The following is a 13,952-nucleotide window of genomic DNA, read 5'->3' on the forward strand; positions in this document are numbered from 1 at the left end:
ATTTTGATCAGTAAAAAAAAGTGTCATAGACCTGAAACAAATTGACCTGAACATGGTTTGTCAGGCTCATGCTTTCAATGAACATTTGTAAACAGGGTTCAGAACCACAACACAAAGTACATTTGAATTTTTTTTTAATAACAGAGAGTAATACACAACACTGAGACTATTACAGAACAACTATACACTTTACATAGATTTCTACAAGCAAATGCTTTAACAAAAAAACATTTGTTGCTAGTGATGCATTATAAAAAGAACATAGTACTAAATACTAAGCCATATAAACTAAAAAGTAGACAACTCTGATCTAAGTGAGCCATGTTATAAAAGATATAAATAGCCTATGACGACGATGAAGGAAAGAAAAAAAGTACTATCTGTAGTATTTCACATGACCAGATCTACAGTATTTTAATCTTGCATCAGTGTCTTCATTTCCTCAAACAGATTTTAGAGTATTATTTTGGCAGCATATTGGAATAAAACGTTTTTTTTGCATTACTTTCATGCACTTGGGGAAAACCTTTAAACGTTTCTGTTGCATTTCTTTAAAGAGGAGCTAGCAGGTTGGTGAACAAGATTGTGTCACATCCCGTCTTGTGTACCATGGACATGTTAAATAAACCCAAGTCCCAATATGCAAATACCGTATGCTAGCATGAAAGCCAAAGTCATACTCACTGTGTGGCTTCCATCTGCAGTTCTTCTCCCGACACGGGGGGGCTGGGATGCGGGAGGAACCCACCAGGGAACAAGTATAAAACACTTGCCCAGTCAGACTAGCGTAGTCCGACTGGGCAGAGTGGGCATAGGGAAAACAAGTACACAAGGCACTATGTAAAAATAATGCCTATTCACAAACCCGACAGGTCTTATTTAAGCAAGAGCACACAACTGTAGTGCCCAGGAATGAGAATACACAGATGTATATATTTTCTCCCCTGGTGATGTATACAACCGCACATGTGTGCACAAATAAAGTGCTCTGCTCATGCATGATTGACAGATCAATGGTTCGGTCTACAACCACTGTGCTGCTGAATTGGATTCTTAGTGCAATTCTCTTTCCTTTACTTTTACGGTATCAAATTCTATATCCACCAACAGGTACTAAAGATATATTTGTTTTTCTTTACTATGAGCTCATTGTGCAGTAGCATGATCAATTAAAACCTTGGAAGAGCCGGGAAGCAAAATATAAAAAAAAAAAGAACTTAAAATGCACAAATTTGTCAGACTTTGTTCTTGCGTGACGAAAAAAAAGCCCATGTATAGCAAGGACTATACGGGGATAACCTGCCCTGGGCTGTGCAGGCCCAATAAAGCCAACATGGGTCTGTCTGTAGAGGTCAGAGCAAGGCTGTGTCCATTTAAAAAACCCAGTGAGTTACACAGGGATTTGAAGTTTACCAAGAAGTCTCCTTTTAAGAAAGGATTATTTGCCTATTGTCCCCCGGGACTATAGCTTGGATTACTCCCTAACTTTACTCAATGCTTTAGTGTTGGATAAAAAGAAAATCACATCAATCTGCATGGAGGAAAAAGAAAAAGTTTTAGCCGCTGCGGGTCAGTGCCTACAGTCGGAGGAAAGTTGTAGTAGGATCTGTTGTATTGGCCAAATCTGCTCCAGACCCTGCCCCCGTCCCCCAATAGCAAAGACCCCGTTGTACTTCTTTCCAGACAACATAACAAAACCAACATCAATCTAGAAAGGATCAATTACAGTGACTGAGGGACCCAATGGATTGTTGACCTCTGAACCCTTACACCTAATGGACGAAATATTGATTGTGAATTAGTCTTTTTATAATATGCCTGCACTATTTAGTTCTAATATGAGACCACTATGAAGATTTCAATTGGTCTTAATTCCCATACGTGTTTCCCCTGCACCCTTACTTTCCCCTAACAATGTTAGATGAGACTCTGGGAGCTGGAGGTATGATTTTATATTAGTGTATTTTCCTAGACTGATGAAGAGTATATAAATAATCTATTATTTTATATGTCATTTTATAACATAAGAACAGAATCAGCCACAATTGAGTTAGAAGTTGGTCTGATCAAAACTCTCCTCCCCCCACTAGAAACAGTTTTTGTGAACGCTTGTGCAAGTCTGTTGAGCAGTTGGTCAAAATTAACCTGTGAAAGGCTGTGATCAGTTTCCTGTGGAAAGGTAAACTCCACCCAGTAGAAAGGTATTATGTTATGTAGCAAAGAGCACAAATGGTCTCTTGGTGCCCTGCTCACAGCCTGATAAAACATGCAGACAGCTCCTAGCTGAACATGCTGGATGGTAAGTTGCTTGGGGCCTGGCTAGCAGGAAACATGTTATAATGGAGATTTGAATGGAATGTGTTCTTGAATGGAAGATGGTTGAATCTGGATATATACATAGTTCTGTGTGGTTCTGTGTTGGTTTAATGTTATAATGGAGTTTTGTTAGGTTATGTGAATGGAATTTTCTGAGTTCAGATACAATGGAGTTAGTGAAGTGTTGGTCATGGAAGCATTTGTGTTTGTTAGAAAGGTTATTTGGAATAGATGTCTTGTATAATATACCTTGATGGCTCTCATGAACTAGATGTCTTGTGTAAAATAGATATTTGTGGTGGACTTTCAAGTATATTACTAGAGGTTTAAGAACTGGCCCCTTTTCAATGGTAGTCAATTAGGCCATTACAAGCACATGGGACCAACACGTGTTTGTATCTTCTAACAAAGCAAGTCTGCCATTTTAAATATTGCGAGCTATTTCAGTTCTTAGAAAAGGCTAATGGAAATTGCAAATGCTGTGTAATGAAAGTGTATGGTTATAGTTTGTTTAATGCACTTTAGATTTTGATTTAGATGGAACTGGAAAGCCTGCTATGCTGTTTGTTGAAGAGTGTGGCTGAGATCAGGACTTTGACACATAGCAAATGATTGGATTGTTCAGGAAGTGGTCAGATTGTTTAATATAAAGATTTGTTAGACTGTTGGTTTAAAAGGTAGTTTGTAACTATGAAATAATGCGGTTTATTGCTGGAAATATTGAAATAGTCCTCGATCCTTCATTTCACAAATGAACACTAGCGGGTAAAGGCTCGAATATTTGGAACCCAGCTGGATCCTTTATGGACGGCTTATATGCGAGATGATTTTGTTTTAATATATTCTATGTATGTTTTTTTGTTTTCCAATAGGTTTATTTTTGTGTTTATTATATTTATTTGGACTTATACATTGAATATTTTGAATGTGTTATCAATAGTGCTGTTGTCAAATTATAAATAAGTATTGATGCATAGTGACGTATATATGGGTCTCTATGTATCATTTAGGGTCAAATGACATAGTATTGCCATTTACCATGTAATATTGGGTCACCGATTGGTATTTGTTTCTCGGTCACTGTGACTGATGCACCCTAGATCTATCGATTTAAGTTTAGTTAAGGGTTAAGTCATCCCCAATCTGGGCAGCATTTTCTTCAGCCACTTGTATCAAGTGCTAGATTCCTATACTATTAATAAAGAAACTTACAACTATACATTTGTCACATCAGATCTACTCTAAGCCCATAAAAATTGTATTTTTTTTATAGACCTAACATATACAAAAACAATAGAATTTTAGACAGAAGAATATGAAATCCAATGTCTGTGTTTTAGGGCTTAAGAACCTTCATGAGTATTAATTTTAAAAAGTAAAGTGATTTAAGTATAAGGTAAAATGGACCAGTCCTGGTGAACGATCTAAACAACAATTGTTTGTAGCTTACTCGTTCTTGTGCAGCCTTCGATGTCGGACAAGATGTGAAACTCGAGTGAACTTTTTCCCACACTCTGAACACTCAAAGGGTTTTTCTCCTGTGTGCGAGGTCTGATGTCTCACGAAATGCGAGTAGAAATTGAAACTTTTGCCGCATTCAACGCATATGAACGACTTCTCTTTTGAATGCGTTTTCTGGTGTTTACCGAGAGCCAAGACTGAGCCACAATTTCTTCCACAGTCAGAACACTCGTACGGGTTTTTTCCACTGTGGGTTTTCAAATGCTGACTCAAAAGTGCTGGATATTGAAAGTATTCCCCACATTCCGAACAAGTGTAGGGGCCATCCCTGCTGTGGGTCCTCTGGTGTCTGGCCAGATGGGAGTTTTTGGTGTAACTTTTCCCACACTGTGAACATACATGTGGTCTCTTCCGTTTGTGCAACTTTGAATGTCGGCTCAGAAAATCTTGACTCTCAAATCCTTTTCCACAATCAAGGCAGGAAAACGGCTTATTGCCTATGTGGATTTTTCGATGTCTAACAACGTGTGCTTTCCTGCGGAAATATTTCCCGCAGTCGGGGCACATGTATGGTTTTTCTCCTGTGTGCGTTCTATAGTGGTCAAGAAGCTGTGATTTACTAGGGAATTCTTTTCCACATTCTGAACAAATACACTCATTCTCTCCCGCGTGGATCTTCAAATGATGGCTTAGAAGACTCTGACTTGCAAAACTCTTCCCACATTCAGGGCACGAAATGGTTTCAATGTGACTCCCCCAGTGCAACTCCAGAAGAGCCTCAAAGCGGAAAGATTTCCCACATTCAGTACATGAAAATGGCTTGTCTCCTGCATGACTTCTCTGGTGTCTTTCAAGTAAGGACATTTCATTGTAACATTTACCACACTCAGAACATGAGAAAACCTCTTTTTCTTCATTAGCAGTAGACGTGTTTTGCGTTGGTGAATAGTCCATGGGCACAGGAATGTCAGAAACCGTGAGGTTTGTTTTGTGTATTTTAAGATGTTTGTTTAGGACGTCCAGGCGGTGAAAACATTTCCCACATTCAGGGCAAGAAAAGGTCTCTTTGTCTCCGTGAATTCTCTGATGCCTAAGCATGTGGGACTTCCGCCTGAAACCTTTCCCGCAGTCAGAGCAAATGAACGGCTTTTCTCCTGTATGAATTCTCTGATGTATATCAAACTCTGTCTTACACGAATATTGTTTTCCGCATTCACAACATATCAACGGCTTCTTTTGGTGAGATTTAGAGTGTTGGAGGAGAAGGCTTTTATATTTAAAACACTTTCCACACTCCGAACAAGAAAATGGTTTCTCCCGAGTGTTGTTTTCCTGCTGTGCGGTACTGGAGTGTGCAGAATAATATTCATATGATATCTCCTCTGTGTGCGATTTATGGAAAGACGGAGTAGGTGACAATTCCTCATTTCCTGTATGCATGCTGTGATTTTCATTATATGTAACTTCACAGAATTCTTCCTTTATGTAAGCAGAGGTATATTGCGTTTGTGAAAGTTCTATTGCCACATCAATGTCCGAGACAACGTCGATGTCTCTAAAGTTTCCGTCGGCACAGGACGCAGATTCCTCCTTGATCTGTGCTGATATAAACGGTGTCTGCATGTGCACTGTCGATGTAGACTTTTCGGTCTCTGCGAGAGCTCCTTCCTCATATGAAACCGGTTCCTGCTTTATATAAGTAGATATACACTGTGCTGGTGTAAGATCTATGTCCATAAGACCTTTCTTATTCAAGGGCAGGTTGCTTTTTGCCTGAGTAGCTAAGTGCTCCAATTGTACATGCAGTCCACTGTTCAGTCTGGGACTTGCTTCCTCCCATTCAATTGGCTCCTCTTTAATTTCAATAGTCGTAAATTCCGGCTGTCCCTGCTTCTGATCTGTACAACTTCCTTCCTCTACTGGATTCTCATTGCGGTGACCAGGTGTTGATGCCTGTGCCGTGGGTTTACAAATACTGTTACCCATGAAATTATCTGAATCACCTGCTGCCATGCCTCCTTTGTTACAGACAGATAAATATTCTGTCTGTTCAATAGGGACGTGAATGTAAATTTCAGGGAGTCGTCCACCTTCCAGAGGGGCTGTATTGACACTTTGTCTTGTGCCGTCTTGGTACAAACTCAAGGATATTTCATGCGGACTAACTGTGACAACCTTGTCCTTCCGTCGGTAGACCGCGGGAGGAGACTTTGCAGGTTTAGCTCCATCGGCAGATATCCCTATTGGAAAGGAACACAGATAAGACAACTTTACAATAAGAAATCCACTTGCAGATGTACTTTATATAGGTCTTGACCCATCCCTCGCTGGACCAGGGAACTCTGTGCTGATATTTGTACTGAGTGAGGAATTATTGTCACCTGTACACAGGTTAAATTAAAATAGTGTTCCCAATCACACTATGTAACACATACTTGCCAACTCTCCCAGAATGTCCGGGAGACTCCCGCATTTCGGGCGAGTCTCACGGACTCCCGGGAGAGTATGGCAACCTTCCTAGTGAAGCGGGCAGAATTAGGTCCAAGATGCCGCGATTCTCCGGGAATTGCTGCATTTGGCCCCGCCCCCCACAGTAAAATGACGCGTTTGCGTTATTACGTCACGGACGTGCCCCCCGCACGCCCACCTCCCCTGGGAGGCTCCCGGACGCCAACTACAAAAAGTTGGTAAGTATGATGTAACATTTGCAATTATATATTAAAGAGCAATTTAAGCATGTATTTAAAATTAATATACAGTACATCAGAGGCATCACGGAGCAAAATAATACATATGAAAGAACTAGTGTACTTATGCTTGGCTATGTTCGACATGCGCCTATTCAATTCTCTGTAGCGGGCTGCCACGTTAGCAGGGAGACGCTTCGCTAGCAAGCGGAGTTTAAGTGGCAGCTTTTCAGAAATACAACGTGCATGGCATAAGGGCAGGATTCAATGATGTCAGAGTAAATTAGATGACTGCATTCTCAGCTTGATGTCCAATAAGAGATCCCATTAGGACACGGTCTGCATATATTTATGTGTGTATATTTATGTGTGTGAAGAACATCACCACATTCGAAATGGCACCAAAAAACGCCATTTCCGCATAACACGGAAGTTTTTGACAGTTAATCAAATGATGCAAACGTGATGTGGGAGGGCCAGACAACCTGAAGACTGCAGTTGTCGTTCACCTATATACTTATACTCCTACTAGGTTTGGATGGAGAGATTTAACCCTTATTGATTACAAGTCTCTTACCTTGTGAGTTGGGCTGGAGGTCCTCCCCCATTTCCTGCTTTTTCGCATCCTTGTGCCGTTCTTCGAAATCCACGTCATTGTCAAGGTAACTGTTTGCTTGTAAACACTCCCACTCCTGCAGGCAAAGTAGAGAGTGACATCCTGACACCTTATAGGAACCTGACACACACAATGATACAGTCATCACCCAGACACATCCCCTGGTGTTACTGTATAATGTCCCATTCCCAGCAGTCACCTCTCCAGTCAGCAGCTGAATGATCCTTTTGGTGAGTTCTAGAATCTTCCTGGTGTTTCTCTCACGCGTCGGTGAATCAGACGGAGGGTCCATAACGGGACTCTGGGTATTGTTGTTGTACCTGACATGGCCGCCAGACTTCTTCACGATAACATAATCCTACATATTGAAACTGAGTGAGAAACTATCCAAAACTAGATGTTGTTAATCAACAAATCCCATGATTCTTAGCGGTCAGTGAGCTGTAAGGATATGTGATTATGTAATTAGACATAACCTGTAGATTGCAAGTTCTGATGTTCAGCTCTTTAGGCGAATAGCAGAAATGTTCAGCTCTGAAGCTGCAATACCAACATTTACATGGGACAGCCCATCTCCACTTTCCATTTCTAGAATACACCCTGGACTTGCATAGTCCAGTGGCTTTAGGCTAAATTACATTAAGTCCATTTAATATAATATTTACAGAGACAAGTGAATGGAAATATGTGTTGGCATCTGTAAAATATAACATTATTAGCAATACAACTCTTCCAAATGCAAGTGTTAGTGTTTTAATTACCATCGTATTGAATCACGTTTTGGGAAACTTAGTTTTTGTTAGTTATGTATAAGAGTTGTACTATTTGTCACGATCCGCGGCTCCGCTGACGGCCGCCGCGGCTCGCTTCCTGGTGACTCTGGCGTCTCGGCCATCACCATGACGACTGGGACGTCACTTCCTCCCTCCTTGTCCCAGTTGCCTAGGCAACAACCAGGACACTTAGTTCCCCCTGCGCACAGGGGTGTATGAGTGCAGCCTCATTGGCTGGTAGGTGTATGATCTCTGCTGGGCACTCTGCTGTGATTGGTCCTCATCTACATATAAGGCAGTGAGGACTGAGCCTCACTGCCAGGTATAGCTCCAGTTCCTGTTGCTGACCTGCTCCTTCCTCCTGCTCTGTTGTTGATTGATTACCCGTGTATGACCCTTGGCTTGCTTACTGGACTTTGTTGGATTGCCTGTGACCCTGACCTCTGCCTGTTTCCCGGATTCGTTGCTCTCTGCCGGCCCTGACCCTTGCCTGGACTTCACTGTGCTGCCTGCTATAGCCCCTCTGACCTCGGCCAGTTTCTGGTCTCCGTTTCCTGCTACCATCAGGCCCTCGCCTGCACTGCGGTAATACTATAAACTTGTACTACTCTGAGTTTAAGACCTGGGGGCATCTGAGTACCTGTGAGCGCGTCCAGCTCTAAGGGAAAGACGGCTGCTATAAGATCTCTCCTGCCTGTTCTACAAGTTTATGGTAATTTCTGCCAGCCATAACACTATTGTAAAGGATAGTTTAAACAGAGTCTAATTCAATTTCAAACATATTTATGTTTGTCACTCTATGGCGTGGATGAATAGTATCTTAATATGGACGCCATAGTAAAATAAATTGATATCTTTGATGACTGGGGATGTCAGAGGTTGACAAAGATAAGAATATATTTGACAGCTGTTTATACAGGAATCCACACCACTCATATTATAAAAATACATATTACAGTTGTGTATGGTGGCATACATACGATCTCAGGCTACAATTATGAGGATATTCATGATTATTTCTTTAATCTCTCCTTGTTGGTGCAATCATTCCTGACTCCATAAACAGTAACTAAGCCTAAGATAACAGTCGATTCAATATAAACAAATCAAAAAGAGATTGTGTAGCAAATAGAGACATCTGGCTGGATAGACTGACAGGTTTTAGAGATGTTTTTATCCATTTTGATAGGACTAAACTAATGTGTCAGGAATTGTTCATAAAATATATGTTGCTCCCATAAGCATTTAAACCTCATACATTATACATTAAACGTTGGTAAAGTCACCCTATAAATCAATAAAGGCTTTAAGCTGCCTTGTCTACCAGCTGGTGATATTAGCCCATGGAACATTTATCTACTACAGAGCATTCAACTTCTTGGACAGCTCCTCAAGGACCTACATTTCGTAAAATGTGCTATTGATTTCCCAAGCGTCCCCAAGATTTACGCTGCTGCCACCATACTTCACTGTAGACTTTCATTGGTAGGAAAGGACAGTGTTAGATTTGTGTTGCATACTGCTTTTAGGACATAGATGCCTACTCTCCCAGAATGGCCGTAAGATTACCAGATTAAGAGGGGGGCGGCCCAGACTTGAGAGAGCAGGATCTACTTTATGCAAGGCTGGAGGGGACGTGACACAAATAAGCTCTTCCCACAGACCTCAGTAAACACATAGTTGCATTAGGGGCAAGGAGGTTGGCAGGACACAACTGCCCTGCCCACAGGATAGTGCAATCCAAGTCATCATGCCCATTCACCTAGTATTATCTTATCTCGCCTTCTCCAGCCCAGAATCAAGGTAGGTAGGAAGAGTTGGCAAGTATGCTTTAGCCCAAACTTCATTATTATTTGACCTCAAAAGCATATCCTAAATTAGTGCTGGCTAACCTGTGACACTCCAGGTGTTGTGAAACTACAAGTCCCAGCATAAGCTGCTATATATTGGCAAAGCATGCTGGGACTTGTAGTTTCACAACACCTAAAGTGTCACAGGTTAGCCAACACTGTCCTAAATCCCATCACCTGTCTGGCAAACTGCAGATGGGCTATAACTTGTTTTTTTTTTTAGCAATATATTCAGTCTTTCCACCCTGCCATACAGGCCAGTGTTTTACAGAGCTCTTGATATAGTTAACTGATGCAACTTTTCCTCCACTCTCAGCTCCTGAACTGTATTTCTCTCAAACGGATTGTTGACCTTTTCAGCAGTTTCCCCCACAATTCTAATTCTTGTTCAGTGGCTGAGTTATGAAGGACGGTCTTTATAGGCAGTGTCTGGTTGGTGTGATACAGCTTCCAATTTTAGATTATTGAACCAACAAAACATGTTGCATGTATGCAAAAATAAAATGATGATAGATGATATGTCAGCATCACGTGTAAACCAGTAATATTTTAAAAACATTTTTGAGTTTCTAGCCCTTGTGCTGTACAGCCCTGGATAAGTCTGCAGTAGGCACAAAATATGTCTTTTGTCTCTCTGAAAGTCCCAGAATCCCTCACCTCTTCAATAAGCAGGTAAACAAGCTCCAGGGCAAGATTCAAGATCCTCTCAGTCATGTGATTTTTCTTGTCTTTGTCCATTATCCACACGTCGCATCGGTTATCTGAGGGCTTTCACCCTTGTGGTGGTGAGATTCTACAGTCCTACTTTAAGCTAAAAGGACAACAAATTGCCACAATTACAAACAAATACCTGACTGCAGGCAACAATAGTGCTGGAAAAAAGGAACATAGTTGGCCAGAATGTTTCAAACAGTTTAAATCTGATCAGAAGCAGGACGATTGATTAAAGGTTTGCCAGTTAAACTGGAGGATCCACCCAACCAAGGGCTAGATTTACTAAACTGCGGGTTTGAAAAAGTGGAGGTGTTGCTTATAGCAACCAATCAGATTCTAGCTGTCATTTTGCAGAATGTACTAAATAAATGAGAGCTAGAATCTGACTGGTTGCTATAGGCAACATCTCCACTTTTTCAAACCCGCAGTTTAGTAAATCTAGCCCCTTTGAATGAAGTGTGAACTCAACTGCAGCCCATTCTAATGGGTTTGTACTGTATGCAAATGTGTAAGTAGTAGGACTGTTTGTATAGATCAGATATTTACAGTAAACAATTTGGGGTTATGAACTTTGTTTCATAGAGAGCTGCATTTGATCATCCAGGACCAATATGAGGAGCGTTGTTCTTAATATTAAGATACTCACATTGGATATAGCTTCTCCCAGTTTAAACTTGCCTACATATGGACAAGCAAGAATTACCCAAGCATAAATAATCTGTGTTGCCGTTAATATAATGCTTCGATGGACTGCAGGATTTGTCACAATGCCCAAACATCGCCCGGTGTGCACTAAGTTTTCAACAATAAATACAATAGGTGCTCCTTACTAGCATAAATGGCCAACAAGTTGACACATTCAATATTCTCCCAACTCCAATCTTTAATCACTTTCTTCTAATTAGTCCAGCATTGTTGTAATATTTGTGTCCCTGAAACAAGCGTTTCTAATGCAAAATCTAAACATGACTGGATTTAATTTGGCACAATGGGAAAACGGATTGGCAAATGACCCCTTTAGCAGATCAGGAAGGAAGAAGAGGTACTTTAAGATTCTGTTGATTGTCCCAAGCCCTGGTCCAACTATAGAAGGTCAAACTGGCTGCAACACCGGTCATTCAGCAATATAGCCAGAGTGAGGCAAGGAAAGGCTTACACACTACAAAGGTAAACCCTATATGCAAAACTTGATTTCTGCATAAACCTGTGAATGGAGCTACAAGAGGATGGGCAAGTAAGTATGTATTGCTGTGTAGAATCATTTTTTTTCAGTTATCATTACAAAACAGACAAATCTAGTCATACAGTAAATATAAACACATACTGTATATACAAGTGAAATAGTGATACTAGAGATGTCACTAGTGTCAGATTATGAAATGTTTAACAGTCAATGTAGGTAAAGTACCTGATGATCACCCTATACCAGTAACATACTTAATTACAGATTGAAATATGTTATAATAAATACTGCTTAAGAAGTCATCATGAAATGTAAAACACAGTAACTATAAAGAGACATGTCAAGAGTGAAAGTAAAATACTAATCATCAAAATCCCCTTAGATTGTACGCTCCTCTGAGCAGGGTCATCTCTCCTCCTGTCCTCACCACTCTTAACTCGGCTCTACAGCTACCTAGCCCTCCTCCTCGAGGACCCTCCCCCCCCCCCCTGGTCCCCTCTCGCTCCTTCCTCTCCCCTCTGGGGGTTTCCCTGTCATCCGGGCCCTCCCTCTCAGGCTCAGCCGTATGCAGGACCTTCCCCTCGCCCCTCTAGCTGTGCTTTGAGCTCACTGAGTTACTGTGCTTATTGTTTACTGTACTGTACTGTCTCCCCTTGTATTGTAGCTTTGTTTGTCCCTGTATGGCGCTACGGACACCTAGTGGCGCCCTATAAATAAAAATTTATAATAATAAAAATAATAATCAAAATGGATTACTCTGTCTAATGATCGAGAGTGCAAACACCTATCATGCCTGTACATTTATACACTAGGGGCATATTCAAGGAGCTTTGCGGTCTGCGAATACCAGAGCCGTAACTTTCTAGCGCCTGGGGCAAGAAAGACAAATGCCGCCCCCTAGCCCTCAATTTTAACCAAATGAACCTAAAATATTCCTAAATTACGCTCCCTTTCAGCATTGCGCCCTGGGCGGTCGTCTCTGTCGCACAGCCCTAGTTACAGCCCTGACGAATACACATGGCTGCACGAGTCCCGTTACCGCAACACAGATTTCCCTGCGCACCTCATAGGTTTGCGAAGCGAAATCTGCAATCCTGCGGTACTGTATTGTCTCTTTCCACGTGCAGCCGCATGTAATCGCAAACCGCAAACCTAACTGAATATGCTCCTAAAAGTTGACTGACACGGGCTGCAACATTACACAATTACTACGCATTCCTAAATCCTGGTAAACGCTCTTTAACGCTGGTGGTACAAATAATAACGTAAGCAGGCTGTATACACACACTTTCCAGTGAGCATTCACTTTGCATTAATTTCAACTTTGTCCACAGAGTTAATATGCTAGGTATAATACAATGAAGGTCTATTGCAGCGTTCGCTAGTTACATAGTACACTATGCTGCAGGGTGCTCCGGTTTCCTCCCACACTCCAAAAACATACTAGTGGGTTAATTGGCTGCTATCAAAATTGACCATAGACTCTCTCTGTCTGTGTGTATGTCAGGGAGTTTAGACTGTAAGCTCTAATGGGGCAGGGACTGATGTGAATGAGTTCTCTGTACAGCGCTGCGGAATCAGGTGCGCTATATAAATAAATGGTGGTGATGATGATGATGATGATGATGATGATGATGGGGCTGGGTCACTGGGCAACCTGCACTTTTTTCCTTTAAAATGTTCCTGACCCTAGTCTCATCCACCAAACCTTGCTAAAATTTGCAAGCCTGCTCCTGTGCAGGGATGCTTAGAATGCCTTGTAAATAGCTAGGTCAGAGTACAAGGGCTATTTTTTTTTTTTTTGCACCCTCTATAAGTATCTTGGATCCATATAAGCAGCAGCTAATGGGAGCACCCTGCAGACCACAACCACACATACTAAGTGCATGTGCGGCCACATCCATCCACTCTGTGCCTCGGCTTTATCCCCGTATCTGCTCTCCTCCTCCCCCACACCCGGCAGGCTGCTCCCGGAGTATTGCACTCCGCACCCCCCAATGCTCCTCACCGCTTTGCACAAAGGCCCGACAGCAGCAGCAGCAGCCCCCAGTAGGCTTCAGCGAGCGCGGTGGCTCATGGGAGATGTAGTCACAGCGGAGTGTTCCAGTCTCCGTGACGTCAGATCCTCTGTTCCCATGGAAACTGGACGCCGATCGAGTTCTTGCGCATGCGCAGCACGGAGCGTGCGACATGATTTTATTGTTAGTGCGAAAACCCAACGCGTAGAGAGGATAGATCCGTGTGGGTGGGACCAATGTAGGGACCAGAGTAATGCAGGTGTCACCTATTGAAATGATAGGATCAGTTTTTAAGAATATTTAATGGTACAGCCTACAAGATGGCTGCCCTCAC

The 13,952-nt window shown here is 41.9% G+C and overlaps 1 protein-coding gene across 2 annotated transcripts; it reads right to left on the bottom strand.

Moving 5' to 3' along the window:
- Positions 1–117: 117 nt before the first annotated feature.
- On the bottom strand, positions 118–13,677 carry LOC142095274 (uncharacterized). Of its 2 annotated transcripts, XM_075178214.1 has the most exons (5): positions 13,609–13,677; positions 10,361–10,514; positions 7,280–7,438; positions 7,042–7,156; positions 118–6,017 (listed from the first exon to the last, which is right to left on the bottom strand). In XM_075178214.1, exons 2-5 carry the CDS (start codon positions 10,439–10,441, stop codon positions 3,763–3,765), a joined length of 2,610 nt encoding a protein of 869 aa, XP_075034315.1. In that variant the 5' UTR covers positions 10,442–10,514; positions 13,609–13,677; the 3' UTR covers positions 118–3,762. The 2 variants fall into 2 exon arrangements, with proteins under 2 accessions (XP_075034315.1, XP_075034316.1); XM_075178215.1 differs by lacking the exons at positions 10,361–10,514; positions 13,609–13,677 and having other exon boundaries at positions 7,042–7,200; positions 7,280–7,363.
- Between the last annotated feature and the right edge of the window lie 275 nt (positions 13,678–13,952).

This window comes from Mixophyes fleayi, chromosome 6 (genome assembly GCF_038048845.1).
Source record: "Mixophyes fleayi isolate aMixFle1 chromosome 6, aMixFle1.hap1, whole genome shotgun sequence".
NCBI classification, from domain to species: Eukaryota; Metazoa; Chordata; class Amphibia; order Anura; family Limnodynastidae; genus Mixophyes; species Mixophyes fleayi.